At 59.7% G+C, this 19,141-nt stretch overlaps 2 protein-coding genes across 15 annotated transcripts in view; one reads left to right on the plus strand and one right to left on the minus strand.

Annotated features, from left to right (window-relative positions):
* The window catches only part of ZNF276 (zinc finger protein 276), a 32,925-nt gene extending 15,449 nt beyond the window's left edge, over positions 1-17,476 (plus strand). For all 3 annotated transcript variants that reach the window (XM_070062861.1, XM_051830025.2, XM_070062862.1), the window contains 9 exons: positions 40-342; positions 3,043-3,089; positions 3,179-3,601; positions 4,884-4,962; positions 6,063-6,146; positions 12,404-12,514; positions 12,583-12,658; positions 12,947-13,064; positions 14,716-17,476. In XM_070062861.1, the coding sequence (XP_069918962.1) occupies positions 40-342; positions 3,043-3,089; positions 3,179-3,601; positions 4,884-4,962; positions 6,063-6,146; positions 12,404-12,514; positions 12,583-12,658; positions 12,947-13,064; positions 14,716-15,086 (1,612 nt within the window). In that variant the 3' untranslated portion in view covers positions 15,087-17,476. The remainder of the gene's footprint in view (positions 1-39; positions 343-3,042; positions 3,090-3,178; positions 3,602-4,883; positions 4,963-6,062; positions 6,147-12,403; positions 12,515-12,582; positions 12,659-12,946; positions 13,065-14,715) is intronic.
* FANCA (FA complementation group A) overlaps positions 13,352-19,141 on the minus strand; it is a 57,807-nt gene continuing 52,017 nt past the window's right edge. For 4 of the 12 annotated variants that reach the window (XM_070062857.1, XM_070062852.1, XM_070062853.1 and 1 more), the window contains exons 36-39: positions 18,276-18,414; positions 16,683-17,059; positions 15,894-16,285; positions 13,352-15,800 (exon numbers count right to left, since the gene is read on the minus strand). In XM_070062857.1, the coding sequence (XP_069918958.1) occupies positions 15,553-15,800; positions 15,894-16,285; positions 16,683-17,059; positions 18,276-18,414 (1,156 nt within the window). In that variant the 3' untranslated portion in view covers positions 13,352-15,552. Of the gene's footprint in view, positions 16,286-16,682; positions 17,060-17,141; positions 17,743-18,275; positions 18,415-19,141 lie in introns of those variants that run through there. The other 8 variants (XM_070062859.1, XM_070062858.1, XM_070062856.1 and 5 more) reach the window with 8 other exon arrangements.

The raw sequence follows: 19,141 nt of genomic DNA on the forward strand, positions 1-19,141 counted from the left end.
TGCCCACTCACTGTTAACGTCCTCTCCTGCTTTCCCCAGGGCTGGCCGGGCTCTTGCCATGGGACACTGCCGCCTCTGCCACGGGAAGTTCTCCTCCCGGAGTCTGCGAAGCATTTCTGACAGGGCGTCTGGGGACAGCGCAGAAAGGCCGTTCCCAGGGGAGCGTGTGTTCGTCAGGGACTTCCAGCGCCTGCTGGGTGTGGCTGTGCACCAGGATCCAGCCTTGTCTCAGTTTGTCTGCAGGAACTGCCATGCCCAGTTCTACCAGTGCCACAGCCTCCTGGAGTCCTTCCTGCAGAGAGTGAATGTCTCCCCGATGGGCCAGCGGAAGCCTTGTGCAAAGTAGGTCTCACTGCAGGTTGAGCGGCTGCTCTAGGGCCAGGGAGTGCTGGTGGGAGCTTTGCTGTGGGGTGGGCAAGCTGTGCCTGGTTCTGCAGAGGCAGTTGGGAGCACCCCCAGGTGTTGTGAAGGGAAAAGGACAGGGTACTCACGGAGGGTAAAGGAGTTGGACATGTATATGTTGGATTCCGAGTGTGAGGGATGGACAGGTTCACACAGGATCTGAGTGTGAGTGTGGGGGATGGACAGGTTCACACAGGATCTGAGTGTGAGTGTGGGGGATGGACAGGTTCACACAGGATCTGAGTGTGAGTGTGGGGGATGGACAGGTTCACACAGGATCTGAGTGTGAGTGTGGGGGATGGACAGGTTCACACAGGATCTGAGTGTGAGTGTGAGGGATGGACAGGTTCACACAGGATCTGAGTGTGAGTGTGGGGGATGGACAGGTTCACACAGGATCTGAGTGTGAGTGTGGGGGATGGACAGGTTCACACAGGATCTGAGTGTGAGTGTGGGGGATGGACAGGTTCACACAGGATCTGAGTGTGAGTGTGGGGGATGGACAGGTTCACACAGGATCTGAGTGTGAGTGTGGGGGATGGACAGGTTCACACAGGATCTGAGTGTGAGTGTGGGGGATGGACAGGTTCACACAGGATCTGAGTGTGAGTGTGGGGGATGGACAGGTTCACACAGGATCTGAGTGTGAGTGTGGGGGATGGACAGGTTCACACAGGATCTGAGTGTGAGTGTGGGGGATGGACAGGTTCACACAGGGTGTGAGTGTGAGTGTGGGGGATGGACAGGTTCACACAGGATCTGAGTGTGAGTGTGGGGGATGGACAGGTTCACACAGGGTGTGAGTGTGAGTGTGGGGGATGGACAGGTTCACACAGGATCTGAGTGTGAGTGTGAGGGATGGACAGGTTCACACAGGATCTGAGTGTGAGTGTGGGGGATGGACAGGTTCACACAGGATCTGAGTGTGAGTGTGGGGGATGGACAGGTTCACACAGGATCTGAGTGTGAGTGTGGGGGATGGACAGGTTCACACAGGATCTGAGTGTGAGTGTGGGGGATGGACAGGTTCACACAGGATCTGAGTGTGAGTGTGAGGGATGGACAGGTTCACACAGGATCTGAGTGTGAGTGTGGGGGATGGACAGGTTCACACAGGATCTGAGTGTGAGTGTGGGGGATGGACAGGTTCACACAGGATCTGAGTGTGAGTGTGGGGGATGGACAGGTTCACACAGGATCTGAGTGTGAGTGTGAGGGATGGACAGGTTCACACAGGATCTGAGTGTGAGTGTGAGGGATGGACAGGTTCACACAGGGTGTGAGTGTGAGTGTGGGGGATGGACAGGTTCACACAGGATCTGAGTGTGAGTGTGGGGGATGGACAGGTTCACACAGGGTGTGAGTGTGAGTGTGGGGGATGGACAGGTTCACACAGGGTGTGAGTGTGAGTGTGGGGGATGGACAGGTTCACACAGGGTGTGAGTGTGAGTGTGGGGGATGGACAGGTTCACACAGGATCTGAGTGTGAGTGTGGGGGATGGACAGGTTCACACAGGGTGTGAGTGTGAGTGTGGGGGATGGACAGGTTCACACAGGATCTGAGTGTGAGTGTGGGGGATGGACAGGTTCACACAGGATCTGAGTGTGAGTGTGAGGCGTGAACAGGTTCACACAGGATCTGAGTGTGAGTGTGGGGGATGGACAGGTTCACACAGGATCTGAGTGTGAGTGTGGGGGATGGACAGGTTCACACAGGATCTGAGTGTGAGTGTGAGGCGTGGACAGGTTCACACAGGATCTGAGTGTGAGTGTGGGGGATGGGCAGGTTCACACTGGTTCTGCCTGTGAAGGGAATGGACAGATTTGAACATGTTTACACAGGCTCTGGGTATGAGGGTGGACAGGTTTACACAGGCCTGGGTGTAGGGGTGGACTGGTTTATACAGGCTGTGGGTGTGACGGTGGACAGGTTCACACAGGCTGTGGGTGTAGGGGTGGACAGGTTTACACAGGTTCTGAGTGTGAGGGGTGGACACACTTAGGGCTCTCAGTGAATGCACAGGTTTATACTTAGCCCTGTGTATGCAGGAATGGGCAGGTTCACACAGGTTCTGAGTGTGAGGGGTGGACAGATGTGCCCGCACTACTGAGTATTAGAAGATGTATGGGTGGCCGGCGCCGTAGCTCACTAGGCTAATCCTCCGCCTGCAGCGCCGGCACACCGGCTTCTAGTCCCGGTCGGGGCGCCAGATTCTGTCCCGGTTGCCCCTCTTCCAGGCCAGCTCTCTGCTGTGGCCCGGGAGTGCAGTGGAGGATGGCCCAGGTCCTTGGGCCCTGCACCCACATGGGAGACCAGGAGAAGCACCTGGCTCCTGGATTCAGATCTGCGCAGCGCGCCGGCCACAGCAGCCATTGGAGAGTGAACCAACGGCAAAAGGAAGACCTTTCTCTCTCTCTCTCTCTCTCTCACTGTCCACTCTGCCTGTCAAAAAAAAAAGAAGATGTATGGGTGTACTCAGGGCTCCAAGTGTAAGGGTGATGGCCAGGGGTGCACAGGTCTGGGTGTGAGTGGATCAACAGGTTTACACAGGGCTCTGAGTGTGAGGATTGTTTTAGGTTTTATCTGGGCTCTGAGTGTGATGGGATAGACAGGTTTCAGAGGCTACTGAATCTTTACAGGGTCGGCGCCCAGCCCCCAACGGTGGCGGAGGAGGGAGCATTTCTAGGTGAGTTGCCCGTCCTGGGTGCAAGAGTGGGCTCCTAGGGTGGGCTGGGTGCTTGCAGCCATGGGCTGACGTCTCTGCTGATTCCTCAGGGGATCTCATCACCTCCAGCTCTCGGTGCCTGCACAGCTTGGTAGGGTGGGTGCATGGACACGCAGCCAGCTGCGGGGCCCTACCCACCCTTCAGAGAACGCTGGCCTCCGAGTACTGTGGTGTCATCCAGGCCATGTGGGGCTGCGACCAGGGCCACAACTACACCATGGACACTGACTCCAGCTGCAGGGCCCTCCTGCTGGACAGCGCCTTGTCAGTGAAGTGGGCGTGGGACAAGGAGATGGCACCGCAGCTCACCCACAGCCAGGCATCCAGCCCCTCGGGGACTGCCCCTCAGGTCTCCCAGGGCAGAGGGACCACACTGCCCAGCATGGACGTGGCCCCTCCTCCAGATGGCAACCCTATGGGGCCTGGGCCAGGCCCCCCACCGCAGCCAAGCCCACCCCTCATTGGGGCCCCAGGTAGGAAGCACGTTTGACCTGTTCTAGACCAGGATTGCATTTTCCTGAGCGGGGCGGGATCACGATGTGGCGCCCCGAGGGTGGGAAGACAGGGAGCCAGTCAGTGCTCCTGTGAGTGGCAACTGTGTGCGGCCCTGGGCACAGCGGGCACGGCTGCCAGCCTCTCTCAGGCTTTATTTTCTAGTAAGACTCTTTCTTTTTAAAAGATTTGCTTATATTTGAGAGGCAGAGTTAGAGAGAGAGAGAGAGAAATGTCTTCCATCTGCTGGTTTACTTCCCAGATGGCTGCAATGATCAGGAGCCGGGAGCTTCTTCCCGGTCTCCCGCACAGGTGCAGGGGCCCCAGCACTTGGGCCGTCTTCGACTGCCTTCCCAGGCACGTTAACAGGGATCTGGGTCGGAATAGGAGCAGCCGGAACTTGAGCCAGTGCCGACGGGATGCTGCGCCACAGCACCAGCCTGTCTCGGCCGCTTGTTCCTGCACAAGCAGGACCCGGGTTATCAGTTGGTGTGAGGACAAGTTCGCCTGGTGCCTAGCCTCTGCGAGCCTGTGCTCCGGGCCGAGTGCGCCAGTCTGTCTGGTGGTTCAGGAGCCGCGGAAGAGGGAAGAACAGGGCCCTTGTCTGTGGGACGTGGGGAAGAGAATGAGGCCCTGGTGTCAGCCGGCTCCCCGGTGACGCCTGCTGCCGGGCTGAGGGAAACACAGGGTCCTTCCCTGGGGACCAGGCCCTGTCCGCATACGGCAGACTTTGGGGTGACTGCCCAGAGTTTTGTGTTAGGGCCATGGCCAGCTTCGTGCTTGCCCCTTCTGTCTTGCCTGTACATGGCTAGCCCCCCCCCCGGGAGTCCTCAGCTGGTTCAGCTGGACAGACACTCGGGTGGCACACAGCCCCACGGCCGGCTGCAGGTGGGGAACGGAGTCGTGTGTCGCAGGCAGCTTAGACCTGCTCGGCTTTGTAAGTGCTGTGTATGTGATACGTTGATAACGGCAGCTTTAAGAATGTCTGAAAACACATTTCGCACAGAGTACAGCTCGGTCCCACCTGCAGCTGGACCTGAATCTGTAGGGAGGAGCCGGCCTTGCCACGGTGGACTGTCCCCCAGGGTTTCTGATCTCGGCGCTGTGGCTGTGGCGGACAGGGGTTGGGGCTGGGTGAGGAGGTAGTGGGTTTGAGGCTAGGGCACCCCAGGTTCCCATCACGAAGGCTGTGCCGTCAGCTGAGGGAGGTGAGGCGCTTTGCCGTGCTGTGTCGGTAACAGGAGCCTGTTCTTTGTTTCTCAGGGCAATTGGGTGAGAAGCAGGTTCCCTCTTCAACCTCGGATGATCGGGTAAAAGACGAGTTCAGTGACCTTTCTGAGGGGTGAGAGAAGAGTGGGTTTAAATAGCCTAATGTTTCTCCTTCGAAAACCAGAGTTGGCCATCCTGGGGGCCGTTGCCCACGCCCTGCTCGGGACGCTGTCCCTGTTGTGGTGGGAGGAGAGGAGTGGCCAGGTCCCAGAGGGTCCCGGGACCTGACGCAGCTGCGGAGGCCGCTGGCTGCTGCTGTGCTGTGTCTGACCCAGAGCAGTGTGGAGTTACTTGGAACTGTGCTGTGCTGGGGTCATTTGCTTCTGCCTGCTGTTTCTCCCTTAAAGGCCTCAGTTTCGTACCAACCCCGGATGTCACCAGGCCAGAGGAAGCCAGATTCTAGCCCTTTGTGATCACCCTGTTGGGACTTGCAGCAGAGTCCCTGTGCAGGAGGCAGGGAGGGCGGACAGTCCTGGAGTGGGCCCCCAGGCCAGCCCCGGCCTCTGGGTGACCGCTGCTCAGAACAACTGCCACACTCCAGGCTGGCGTTCGCCCTGCGAACCCCATGCAGCTGGCTTTTGGTACAACCCCAGTGGGGTACCCGGTGAGGAAGCAGATGGCTCGAGGCCGGCCTCAGGCTGCCAGCCAGTCTCAGGCCTTTCTCCATCCAGGCCGTGGTGGCCCGTGAGGAGCGACTGTGGGCCTGCCAGCCTGGCTGTTTGCAGCCCTGCAGACTAAGCAGAAAGCCACGCCTCAGGGCAGACATCGGGTCTTTCTCTGCCTTTGTGTTGCGTGTGGAAGTGGCTGACGGTGAAGCTGTCAGCCGAGCGCGCGCTCGCAGTCACACGGTAGGGCGTGACTGGCGGAAGACGCCCTCTGTCCAGAAGCCGTCTCCTGAGTCTTCGCACCTCCTGGGCAGCACCGTAAGGCCGTTCCTGAGCTTGGGGTCCTGGAGAGCCGGCTTCCGGGGGTGGCCAGCGTGTGCGCTTCTGGTGACCTGCTCTGTCCTCTTAGGAAAGGGATTGGAGACCTGGGGAATCTTAGGTTTTCCACGTCATTTTCAGGAGGACTAAAACATGGGGCTGGGGTTCTCACGGGCCTGAGACAGGAGTCCTTGGGTCTGTCCCCCACTGCGGGCCAGGGCTTCGCTCAAGGCTCCCTCTTCTTTCCTAGAGATTGCCCGAGTGACGATGACAACACCAGGAAGCAGCATCCCCAGTCCTCAGATGAATCCTTCGAGCCTTACCCAGAAAAGAAGTAAGGGGACAGCCCCGCCACAGCGCACGGGGCGAGGGGGTGGCGCGAGGGGCGCACGCGAGGTCAGCACGCGGCGCCGCTCTGCCTCCCTCAGCTCACTCTGCCCGGAGCGATGTGGCTTCTGAGAGTGAGCCAGGGGCCGGTGAGGAGGCCCAGCTGAGCAGGTAGGTTCCCCTCGGCCACCAGCCTCCTCCCGGTGGCAGTGCAGAGCTGGGACCAAGCACGTGAGCGTCTCGCCGTGAGGTGGTTGGCGGGTTGTGCAGGGCTGCCTCCGCCGTCGGGAACGGCGGGGACCTGTGTGGACGGGACCAGCCTTGTTCCCTTCCGACAGAGCCGTCCCTGCTTGCTCGCCGTGTCTCCTTGACTGCCCAGCTGTCCCCCCCCCCCCCATCCTTCTCTCTTCTCCCTGGTCTGTGTGTGCCCTGAGGCCCAGGGACCCAGCCCTCTGATCACTCTGAACTCTGACAGTGATGTCTGGGGCCAGGCAGCCATCACCTGCTTGGGGTTGAATTACCCATGACCTTATTTTGACCTTTTTCAGGATTTGTCTTCTCTCGAGTCAGGGCACGGGGTCCTGGCTTTCACTGTCACTTTCCTCTCAACCCCAAAGCCCTGCTCTAGCTGAGGATGGCCTTGCTCCTCGTGCTGAGCCTCGCACAGTGCAGGATGAGATCCAGAGAGAGAGCAGCGCAGTGCTGCACTGTCAGCCAGGAGCCCACGAGAAGATTGAGGCGTAAACTCGACGTCTTTTTCTCATGGAAGCCCTGACTTTGGTTGCCGAGAGAGAAATAGGAAGAGTAGGAGGCATGGAGCCTGGAGAGATCAAAATCGGAACACAGAAACGTGCCCGAAGCACTTGAGTGCGCATGGGCAGACAGGAAGCTGGCTGGGGGCCACCAGGCAGGGTCCAGTGGTCACAGGAAGCGTGGCAGGGGCTTCTGTCAGGAGGACCCTGCTCCTTCTTCATTGAGCGCCCCAGCCTGAGCAGAACCCTGGAGTCCCACGTAGAGTGTGCCCGTGGGCCCGTGCCCAGCGTGGGTGTGGAGCAGCAGTGCTGGGGGCAGAGGCTGGGGCGGGAGAGGAGAGCCCTGCGCTGACAGGAGCGGCGCTCTCCCGCTTCACTCGCTGGTCCCTGCAGGGCCCCAGGTGCAAGCAGAAACGATAGTAAAGGCTTCTGGGAAAAGGGGGGGGGGGTTACTTGAGTGGAAACTGCACTTGTGCGAGAGGCGGGAGTGGGCAGTAGTGGACGTGGACCTCTGCTGATGGTCTGCCCAGAGGCACTCGGTTCCTGGGTGCCGTGAGTGCGTCACAGCTGGAAACTGCGAGGACAAGGCCCCGAGCAGCCCCGTGTCTGTATGTCCCGTTCTCTCCTGAGCATGGACAGGGTTCTGGCAGGCTGGGGCAGACGAGCCGTGCCTTGACGGGTTAGAGTATCGTGGGTCCAGCCCGGGGCAAGCCCACACCTGGGCCACTGAAGGGCCTGGACGGCCAAGCAGCAGAGGCCAGTGCCCAGCCAGCACCTGGCAGAGTCTACACTGAGTGGTCGTTTGCTGGGGAAGTGGCCAGTCCCCGACAGAGAAGGCTGTGCCAGCCGGCAGCTGGGGACACGGCCCTGGTCGGGAGGCTCGCCTCCTCTCTCAAGTCTGTCTGTGAGGGGACTGACGTCTCCGCATGTCCCCGCACGGTCCACTTCCCCAGCCTGCGTGCAGAGGCTGTTGCTGGAGGCTTCCCTGCGTACGTGCACGACTTTGCCATTAAGCAGTGGCAGCGTGACAGCCGTCAGCACTGCCGCACTGTTTGCAAACGCGCCTTCCGCACAGAACCTGTGCTCGTGAGCAAACTCCCTCCCTCCTCCCCCACCCGCCCGGGCCCTGGCAGCTGCTGAGCTAGGTGCCTGGTCTAGGTGAGCTTCATCCGTGCAGTAGCCCACGTGAGACTCGTTCCTTCTGTGGCTGAACACTGTTCCTTGCATGGTTACAGCCCAAGTGTGGATCTGTTCATTTGTTGATCTAGGTGTCACCACCTTTCGACTCTTGGGAATAATGATGTGGACACTGTTGCTTGTGTTTGAGCCCCTGTTTTTAATTCTTTGGGCATCAACCTAGAAGTAGAATTAACTGAATCATTCAATAAGTAATTTTGTGTTTAGCTTTTAAAATTTTTTTTACAAGTTCATTGATTTTTTTTATTTATTTTTTATTATTTTATTTTTTGACAGGCAGAGTGGACAGTGAGAGAGAGAGACAGAGAGAAAGGTCTTCCTTTGCCGTTGGTTCACCCTCCAATGGCCGCCGCGGCTGGCGCGCTGCGGCCGGCGCACCGCGCTGATCCGAAGGCAGGAGCCAGGAGCCAGGTGCTTTTCCTGGTCTCCCATGGGGTGCAGGGCCCAAGCACCTGGGCCATCCTCCACTGCACTCCCTGGCCACAGCAGAGAGCTGGCAACTGGGACAGAATCCGGCGCCCCAACTGGGACTAGAATCCGGTGTGCCGGCGCTGCTAGGCGGAGGATTAGCCTAGTGAGCCGCGGCGCCGGCCTAGTTCATTGATTTTTAATTTATCTGGAAGGCAGAGCAACAGAGAGAGCCAGAGATAGAAAGAGAGGGGTCTTCCATCAGCTGGTTCACCCAAAGCCTGCAACAACCAAGGCTGGGCTGGCTGAAACAGGAGCCCGCAGTTCCACCTGGGTCTCTCATGGGTGGCAGGGGCCCACGTGCTCCCTCCCAGGTGTGCGCCTGCAGGAAGCTGGCTGGGAAGCAGCGGGAGGACTTGGGCCTGAGGCCCCCGGCATAGGATGTGTGCCGCTCAGTCGGGGGTTAACCCACTGTATCACAGGTATCTTCCTTCTCCCTATGGATTGTGGTTTTTTGAGTGACAGAGAAAGAAAACACACTCCTATCCCCTGGTCCACTTGCCAGATACCCACGATGCCTCGGGCTGGGCTTGGCTAAAGCCAGGAGCAAGAAACCGAGTCCAGGTCTCCTGTGTGGGTGGCCGGAGCTCAGTCGCTTGAGTCAGCACCACTGCGTGCTTCAGCAGGACGCTGGGCTGGGACTCGAACCCGGGACACCAGGGTCCTTCCTCTCACACTGTTAATAGTGATATACAAAGGATTAAATTTAGTTTTTAAAGATTTATTTATTTGAAAGAGTTACACAGAGCAAAGGGGAGAACGAGAGAGAGGAGAGAGGTCTTCCCTCTGCTGGTTCACTCCTCAGCTGGCAGCAGCGGCCAGAGCTGCGCCGATCCGAAGCCAGGAGCCGGCAGCCTAAGCGAAGTCCATTCCGCCTGCACTCACTTGTGCTGCCTGTGCCGCGTCAGGCTGAAGGAACGGGTGCCAAACCCAAGATCGCGAGACCTGCTCCCGTGTGCTCTTGTGAGAGTCAGTTCTCGCTTAGATTCGGTCATGACGCATTCGAGTTAATGTTTGTGCGGTGTAAGGGGCCCGGCCTCAGTCTCTGCACGGGGAAATGCAGCTGTCCCCGCGTCCCGGGTGGGGACGCCGCTCCTCCACGGACGGGCTCGGGGCCCCTGTGGAAGTGTGTGGTTTCAGTTCTGGTGGATTGGCCTGTGTCCATCCTTAACGCCAGTAACACACTGTTTTGATTAGTGTAGCTTTGTAGTGAGTTTGGGAATAGAAAAATTTGAGTCTTCCATCTTTGTATGTTTTTCAAATTTGTTTTGGCTGTTCAGTGTACCTTGAAGTTCCATGTTAAATCTTAGATGTGATTTCTCATTGCTTCTTTAAAATTTGTACTTATTATTTGGGAAGCAGAGACACAAAGAAACAGGTTTCTATCCACTGATTCACTCTCTTAATGCCCGCGACAGACAGGGCTGGGTCAGTCCAAAGCCAAGGGCCTGGAACCCAGAAATTCAGGTTCACACATGGGTGGCAGGGACCCAATCCTGCCGGCTCCCAGGGTGGAGCAGCTGGATGGCCAGGACAGGAGTCAGGCACTCCGGTGTGGGCTGCAGAGACCCCAAGTGGACTTAACCTCACTGCGAAGACCTGCGCCCCATCGTGACTCCCGCGGGACTGCAGGGACAGCGGCAGTGTGTCCTTGGCGTGATCCAGTGCCCGCTCCTGTCCTCGCCCCGTCACGACTGCCACAGGGACCACAGGGACTGGGCCACGTCAGGGCCACACTGCCGGCTGAGCAGTGCCCGCTCCTGTCCTCGCCCCGGGCTGCCTTCCCACTCCCTGTCTCACCCTGTCAGATGGCTTACAGTTTCCAGTGTCTGTGTCTTTCCCTTTCTTGGTTAATTTTGTTCCGAAGCATTTTATTCTTGATGCTATTCTAAGCGCATTGTTTTCTTTTTTTTCTTTTTCTTTTTTTTTTTTTGACAGGCAGAGTGGACAGTGAGAGAGAGAGACAGAGAGAAAGGTCTTCCTTTGCCGTTGGTTCACCCTCCAATGGCCGGCGCGCTGCGGCCAGTGCACCGCGCTGATCCGATGGCAGGAGCCAGGAGCCAGGTGCTTTTCCTGGTCTCCCATGGGGTGCAGGGCCCAAGCACCTGGGCCATCCTCCACTGCACTCCCTAGCCACAGCAGAGGGCTGGCCTGGAAGAGGGGCAACCGGGACAGAATCCGGTGCCCCGACCGGGACTAGAACCTGGTGTGCCGGCGCCGCTAGGCGGAGGATTAGCCTAGTGAGCCGCAGCGCCGGCCAGCGCATTGTTTTCTTAATTTCTTTTTTATTGTTTGTTGTTAGTGTTTGGAGTTTGTGTAGATTTCTTTTATTAGGGTTTTTTCTGGGTGGATTCTTCAGGGTTTTCTACCTGCAAGGTCATGTCATCTGTGAAATCTGTGGGGAGAGAGAATTCTTTTCCTATTTTTTTCTTTTTCTTTTTCTTTTTTTCTTTTTTGACAGGCAGAGTGGACAGTGAGAGAGAGACAGAGAGAAAGGTCTTCCTTTGCCGTTGGTTCACCCTCCAATGGCCGCCGCGGCCGGCGCACTGCGGCCGGCGCACCGCGCTGATCCGATGGCAGGAGCCAGGAGCCAGGTGCTTTTCCTGGTCTCCCATGGGGTGCAGGGCCCAAGCACCCGGGCCATCCTCCACTGCACTCCCTAGCCACAGCAGAGAGCTGGCCTGGAAGAGGGGCAACCGGGACAGAATCCGGCGCCTCAACCGGGACTAGAACCCGGTGTGCCAGCGCCGCTAGGCGGAGGATTAGCCTAGTGAGCCGCGGCGCCGGCTTATTTTTTTCTTTTTCTTGCAAATTGCCAGCCCAGGCCCTCTGGTGCTGTGTGGGAGGGACAGAAGGGTGAGAGTGGCATCCTCCTTTGGCTTCTCAGAGGGAAGGCTTTCAGCCTCTAACAATTTAGTGTATTTGCTGTGGGATTCCCCCCCCCCCCCAATTGTTATTTAAGAGGCAGAGAGAGACACAGAAATCTCCATCCAGTGTCTGCCACAGCCGGAGCTGGGCGAGGCTGAACCCAGAGCCAGAAATTCAACCCAGGTATCCCACCAGCGGCAGGAGTCCAAGTGCGTGAGCCGTCATTTGCTGCCTCCCTAGGTGCACATTAGAGGAAGCTGGGGTGGGAGTAGAACCAGGGATTGAACCTAGGGTTCTGACACGGGACTCAGGTGTCCCCAGTGGCACTGCCCCTGCTGTGGGTGTTTACGTGTGGCCTTCCCCATGACAAGCAAGTTTTATTACCAACAGATTTTCCTAAACGTCTCGATTCAAAAAGGAACAAGTGCGTTTAGTAAGTTTTTTGCTCGACCTCCTTGGGGTCAGCTACAGACTAGTTAAAATGCACAACCCCAAATTCTTGGAGGCCAAGGTCTCCACTGTCCACTCCGGCCCTAGCCAGCTGCTCCGGGAATTCAGGTTGGGAAGGAAGTGGGAGATGATCGCGTGTGCAGCGTAGTAGGCCTCTCTCTGGCTCCAGTGAGGGGCTGCTCAGCTGTTTCCTCACGCACGGTCATTGTAAAGGGACTGACCCCCAAAGCTTCCCTGGGTCACCGTGTTCCAGGTCTCCGGCCAGCACCCCCTTCCCCCGTGCAAGTGTGTTCCTCTCTACTGCACTCCGCTCCTCCGCCTTTGGGGTACATTCTCCCCCACCTTCCCAGGGGCTGGGCCAGGCCTTCAACTTCCCACCGAGAGCTGGTATGGCTTGGTGGCTCTAGCTGGAGTCAGGGCCCCTCAGTTAGGGAAGCTTAGGGAAACCCTGTCCCTTGTTCTTAAACAAGGACGAGAAATGTTTGCGAGTAGACCCTGGACACATCACTCATCTGGTCTTTGTTGTCAGGGTCTCTGGTAAGAAGAGTGAAAGCAAAGAAGCCAAGAAGACCGAAGAACCAAAAATCCGCAAGAAACCCGGGCCCAAGCCCGGCTGGAAGAAGCAGCTGCGCTCTGAGAGGTGAGGGGTCCTCAGCGGGGGCTGCCCTGCCTGTGGCAGCAGCGCCGCCACACGAGCTGTCCTTGCAGGGAGGAGCTGCCCACCATCTACAAGTGTCCTTACCAGGGCTGCACAGCCGTGTACCGAGGGGCTGACGGCATGAAGGTGAGGCGCGGGCACCCGGTGTTGGTGAGCCTGGGCTCCTGCTGAGCCAGGCGTGGCCTTGGGCCCAGGACTCGCGGGAGCCTGGGCTGAGGGAGGCGTGCGGCCTGGGACGGGGTGACTTAGAGCCAGCTCTTCACTCCGGAGGGGCTCGGCGGTGTGGAGCCGGTGCACCTGCATCTGCCCGCCTTCCAGGGTGCTCAGCCCTCGCCTGTGAGGACACTGGGGGGCCTGTGGGGCGTGGGGCTTCGGCCAGGGAGGCACTCGGGTCTCTCGCTGGCCCCTTTACAGAAGCACATTAAGGAACACCACGAGGAGGTCCGAGAGCGGCCCTGCCCCCACCCCGGCTGCAACAAAGTTTTCATGATCGACCGCTACCTGCAGCGCCACGTGAAGCTCATCCACACAGGTACCTGCTCCGATGCTGCCCTAGAAGCACCCGAGTGGGGGGGGGGCGCCTGGGGGGACTTGGGAGCCTTCCAGGAGTCTCAGGTGCCCACTCAGGTGGGGGCTGCAGTCTGAAAGACAAACCCACCAGTCCTGCCTGAGGTATGGTCTCTAGGTTCAAAGTCATGAAAACTGACAGCACAGGAAACTCTAGTGCACTTCTGGGAGTTGATCAGATACATTGTAGAACCCTTTTCAGATTAGAAAATAGCTCATGTTCATTATAGAAACTGAAAAATGAGAAACGCCTAAGATGGTGAAAGTTTATTTGGAAGGCAGAGTGTGAAAGACAGACCTTTGTTTCGTCTGCTGGTCACCAGGCTGGGCCTGGAACTCCACCTGTGGGCACAGGGACCCAGTACTTGAGCAGCAGCACCTGCTGTCTCCCAGGGTGGAGGCAGGAGGTGAGCCAGGCACGCCGACGTGGATGCAGGCGCCCACCGGAGCCCGCGTGACTTAGCTGTGTGGTTCCTGCATCGTAGACGTGCTGTGTGACACAGGCACTGCTGCTGTCCGTGCCGTCCGTGAGGCCAGCAGTCCTGGGCCGCGCTCCGGCCCGCTAACCGAGGGCCCACTGCAGCTATTCTGCCGCCCAGCCAACATGGAGTTGACAGCTGACCCCAGAGTCGTCTTCATCAGCTCTCACGCATCCCAGTGAACGGCTTTCCTGTTCTGCTCTGAGTGTTCTCACGCGGGTCTCCCGATGCAGTCGTGTTTTGGGCTATGTTCTTCCAGCCGTGCGTCTCAGTCCAGTTCCGGCGGTCACACCTGCTCTCTAGTGCCCGAGACACTGTAGATCCAGGTCTTGGAAGGAGTCTGGGGAGCTGCTGTAGGTATTGCACAGACGTGCGGGCGGCACACTGCGGTGGGGCGTGTGTGCCCCGCGTGGAACTGGCTTGTTTCCACAAGTTGATGGAGCCATTTATACGCCCCGTCCGCACTGGTTGGACAGGTCATCACAGCCTGTGCCCCCAGTTACAGACAGTCTCCCCTGCCCCTGTGCTGTCCACATCCATGTAACATGGAGACGTCTAGAGCTGGGATGCCTCCTCCGTGAAGCCTCTCCTGACTGCCTGTCTCTAGGCTTCGGAGCTCATGAAGGGGTCTTGAAACTGAGCTTGAGGGGGTGGCATTGTGCACCAGGTCAGGTTGTCACCGGGACAGCCACGTCCCACATCCGAGGGGCAGCTGGGCAGGAGTCCTGGCCGTTGTTTCCGATCCAGCCCCCGGTAATGTGCCTGGGACCCCCAGGATGGAGTTTGTGGTCTAGCCACAGCTGCTGGGGCTGTCTGGGTGAAGCAGATGGGAGGCCCCTCCCTCTGCCTGCCCAGTCACCAGGGGTGGGGACGGGCCGAGTCCCGCCTGTGCTGCCGCAGCACCTTGGGAGAGCGCGGGCGCCCGCATCAGACACCTGGGAGGAGATCCGGGCTGTTGCATTTTAACTGTTCAGACGTCTGGAATGTACAAGGGAAGGCTGGACATAGGCAGTATTTTCGAGCAGTTTGGAAGTCTGTTAGAACAGGCCCTCTCTCCGGGCTGCAGAGGCCCTTGCCTGGGCCCGGCTGCTCTCGGTCCTGGCGCCAGCCCCGGTCCTCCGCCCGCCTGTCTTGCAGAGGTGCGCAACTACATCTGTGACGAGTGCGGGCAGACCTTCAAGCAGCGCAAGCACCTCCTGGTACACCAGATGCGCCACTCGGGAGCCAAGCCCCTGCAGTGCGAGGTCTGTGGCTTCCAGTGCAGGCAGCGGGCGTCGCTCAAGTACCACATGACCAAACACAAGGCAGAGACTGAGCTGGACTTCGCCTGCGACCAGTGCGGCCGGCGCTTCGAGAAGGCCCACAACCTCAACGTGCACATGTCCATGGTACATCCTCTGACCCAGACCCAGGACAAGGCCCTGCCCCTGGAGGCAGAGCCACCACCCGGGCCACCACACCCCTCTGGGACCACGGAAGGCCAGGCCGTGAAGCCTGAGCCCACCTGAGGACCGACGTGGGCCGCAGGGCCTGTGAGCAGCCTGAAGGCAGCAGGGGTACGGGGGACTGCACACAGCACCCCAGGGTGCAGGACGCCCGCTCCCTGGGAACCCATGCTATCTATACCCCCCACCTCCGCTCCGCGTGTGGGCGTGGGGCCTGTGGGGCCTGTGGGGCTGTGGGGCTGTGCAGAGCTCTCGCAGCCCTTCTGCCCTCTGCTGTGGGCCAGTGGTTTGTTGTCATCCCACACTGTAGCGGCTTGGGCGCCAGACTATAAACCATTGCCCCTTTTCTCCACTAAAGCGATTCAGGAGATTTGTAATCCACTTCCCAGTGCGACACGTGCGACGCAAGCTCCGCCCTAGGCTGGGACAAACTATTCACAAGGTGCCGGGTCCAGTCAGAACAGCTGGGGCTCGCGGTAGAGGCTGGGGTCTGCCACGGTCAGCGGCTGCCTGCCCAGAAGGGCGGTGCTCACCTCGGGGTCCCAGTCTCCACGCCCGGCCAGCAGCTGTGAGAAAACACGTGTTCAGCCCCGCTCAGGGGTGCCGAGGGAAGGGCTGGCTGGTGAGGGGCTCGGCCGTGCGCCCGTGCCCACAGGTTGCCCCGGGCGCCAGACGCCCTCTTACCTCCGCCACGTCTGAGCAGCTCTTCCTGGGACACTGCGGTATCAACTGCAGCAGAAAGTCGCGAGCTTTTGTTACCAGTTCCACAGGGCTTCCCTGGAGAGGACGGCGGGGCTGCGGGTCAGAGGGCTCCTGCAGCCTGCCCGGCCTCGGAGGGAGCCTGCCACCTGCCACGGGGGGAGTGCTTGCCTGCTCCTGGAGCTCCCGGCTCCCGCTGGCTGGGGTCACCACGGCACTCGTCTCCCCGTCCACGAAGAGCTGGCGCAGCTTCAGGTACATGTCCACAGCGACACGCAGGAAGGCGGCCTCCCTGACCGCGGTGGCGTCCCGCCAGTAGGGGAGGAGGCTGGAGGCCAACACGGGAGGTGCCACTTGACTGACAGGTGGACAGGTGAGTGGCAGCACAGGGAGGGCGCTGGACGCCTGAGCGACCAGCGCCACGCCAGCCCTTCCCGGGACGGGAGCCTCTGAGTAGGGCCGACACGCCAGCCCAGCGGGCAGTTACCTGTAGAAGGCGAACGGCAGCAGCCTGGTGTGCCGATCTGGGGCCACGCGGAGGAGGAGGCGACCCAGCCCGGCATCTGCAGTGTTGGGGGGGGTCCGTCAGTTCCCTGGCGGTCTCTGCCCCAGTCATTCTTGGGGGCTCCCTGGGGGTGTGGGAAGGCCTGCGCCTGGCTGCAGGACGCAGCTGCTTGGAGGGGGGGGGTGCCTTCCTGCTGGAGGCAGACCCTCCCTCTTGCACACGGCAGGCCTGCGGGTGCTGCCCCCGCTCTGCAATAAATTCTTCAGCTTTTATTAAGTTTTCACTCAATCTGTCCCAGTGAAACCAGAGGTGCTATCAATTTAGCAGGGAGATACACTGAAAACAGTGTGCAAGGTGCGTCCCGCCTGCTTGTGAAGAGCCCGACAAGCTGCTGCGGCTGCTGGCCACGTCAGAGGGACCCAGCGTCCGCTTTCCGAGCCAGCGCAGGGTCTTACCCGCCTCTGTCAACTGGAAGAGCCCCAGCCAGGGTATCCCCCGCTGCTCCAGACACAGGAGGATCTCCGCACAGACATGCAGAGCCTTCCGGGGGTCGGCAGTGCCCTGTGGCCCAGGGGAGAAGATGCTGAGGCTGGCTCAGGGCTGCCGGAGCTCGCCTCTCACCGAGAGTGGGGTGGGTACAGGAGCCCTCGGTACAGGGGGCTCTGCCCAGCCCGCTGTGCCCCGTGGCTGATGACCCCACGTCCGAGTGCTGCGACTCAGCTTCCCGCCCCCCCCGGTGCCACCAGACCTGAGAGCACCGACTCACGTTTGGGGTCAGCCGTGTGGAGAGCAGGCCCATCAGAGAGAAGAAGAAGAGGGAAACCATCAGCTGCTGGTGAAAACATGTTTCTGTGAAAGGCGTAGCAGCTCTGCCCTGACACCGTCATACACCTGGGACCCACGTCCCGGAAGGGGGCCCTCTGAGGTTCCCACTGGGGCCGCGCTGTAGCGCAGTGGGTAAAGCCCCGCCTGAAGCGCCAGCCTCCCAAATGGGCGCTGGTTCAAGTCCCGGCTGCTCCACTTCCTATCCAGCTCTCTGCTGTGGCCTGGGAGAGCAGTGGGGGATGGCCCACGTCCTTGGGCCCCTGCACCCGCGTGGGAGACCCGGAAGAGGCTCCAGGCTCCTGGCTTTGGATCAGTGCAGCTCCAGCCGCCGCAGCCACTTGGGGAGTGAACCAGTGGATGGAAGACCTCTCTGTCTCTACCTCTCTAACTCTTTCAAATAAATAAAATAAATCTTAAAAAAAAATGTTCCCACTTAACCAAGAGCATGTTCCACTGCTGTGAGCTCAGCTGGGCGTCGCCGGGACGGCGCTCCTGTGCACTGAGCAGCATCTGAGCCCTGAGGCTCTGGCTCCACTCACGCCCCCTCTAACAACAGCCCTGAGCAATCCCTGCAGAGCAGGGTATCTCTGCTGTGAGCTGCTTTTCAGGTCAGCTGACGTGGGCTGCACGCCCTGGCTCTCAGGCACCGGTGCATCTCCGTGCTCCACGTCTTCCTCAGGAAGCCGTGGCCTGTAGGACGCAATACCCTGGGTGTCCCTACCAGGGAGGTGCGTGGGGAGGGGAAGCAGTGGGCAGCCAGGGGCTTTCTAGGCCCTGCCCATGGGTGCAGCCGGCGCTGCCTTTGTCCTCAGCCCCTGCCCTGAGTGCGCTGAGCGTGCCCTTCACGGGGTGTGCCCAGCGGCACACACATCAAGGGTACGGCCACGGGAGCACAGCAGGTACCAGACAGTGGCTGACGTACACTGGGTTGTGAGCCCAAGAACAAGCACAGAGGACAGAAATGGGAGGTGTTTTACCTAAGTGAGCTCGAGGGAGCCCTATAAAACCTCTACCTCGGCTTCACCAAGTGACAAGCACTGCACACCTCACGTGTCCTGGAGAACAACTAGAAACCTCGAGGAGAGGGGGACACGGTGCTGCGGCGGGGGCTAAGGCACGGCGGGGACCCCCGCGTCCCACACCCCAGTGCTGCCCGGAGCCCACCCAGCTTCCTGGCCAAGGGTCCCTGCCGACGCCAGTCCTCGGCGGGCAGCACGTCTTACCTCCTCCCTCTCGCCGCCCAGCTGCTTCAGTCGTGTCCCAGCGTCGTCCTTCCCTGCTTGTGTGAGGGCCACGTGCAGTGCGGCGGCCGAGACCCAGGCAGGGCTGGGTGCGGAGGAAGCACTGTCGGAGGAGAGGAAGCTGGGGAGAGAGACGTCCCCACACCTGTGAGCCCCAAGGCTGCGCTGCCCCCACCCCTAAAGTTTATTTATGTGAGAGGCAGAGTTAGGTGGAGAGACAGGAAAGTCTCCCATGCACTGGTTCACTCCGGAGCTGTGCCGATAAGGAGCCAGGAGCCTCTTCCAGGTCTCCCATGCGGGTACAGGGGCCCAAGGACGTGGGCCATCTCCTACTGCCTTCCTAGGCCACAGCAGGAGCTGGATCGGAAGTGGAGCAGCCGGGACTCAAACTGGCGCCCATGGGATGCCGGCACTGCAGGTGGTGGCTTTACCCACTATGCCGCGGCTGCATTTCTCAGAGAGGGGAGGCAGGGTCACAGAAACAGCCCCAGCTCTCAGGACATGGCCTGGCCTCGGACGCGTGTGTGGTGCCGCAGTGGTCACCACTTGGGCTGTGCTGGTTAGACTCCCTGCTTCCTGCTGACACGAACTCGGAGGGAGTGGATGACGGCTGGGGTGCGGCATGAACCAGCAGATGGAACGTGCGTGCTCTTAAAAAAGGCTGAGCAGGCCCTGTGACCAGTCAGGCCTCACAACCGGACAGAGGACAAGGAGGGCCCAGTTCTACTGTGGCATCTGATGGCTTAACAGCAGGTTGAAAACCTGGCAGAAATTAGTGACACGATGCAATAGTTTTAAGAACCTTTCAACCACCTCGTCTGTAGGATCGTTTGCAGGCAAAGCTGGTG

This window comes from Oryctolagus cuniculus, chromosome 18, assembly GCF_964237555.1.
Source record: "Oryctolagus cuniculus chromosome 18, mOryCun1.1, whole genome shotgun sequence".
In the NCBI taxonomy this organism is placed as follows: domain Eukaryota; kingdom Metazoa; phylum Chordata; class Mammalia; order Lagomorpha; family Leporidae; genus Oryctolagus; species Oryctolagus cuniculus.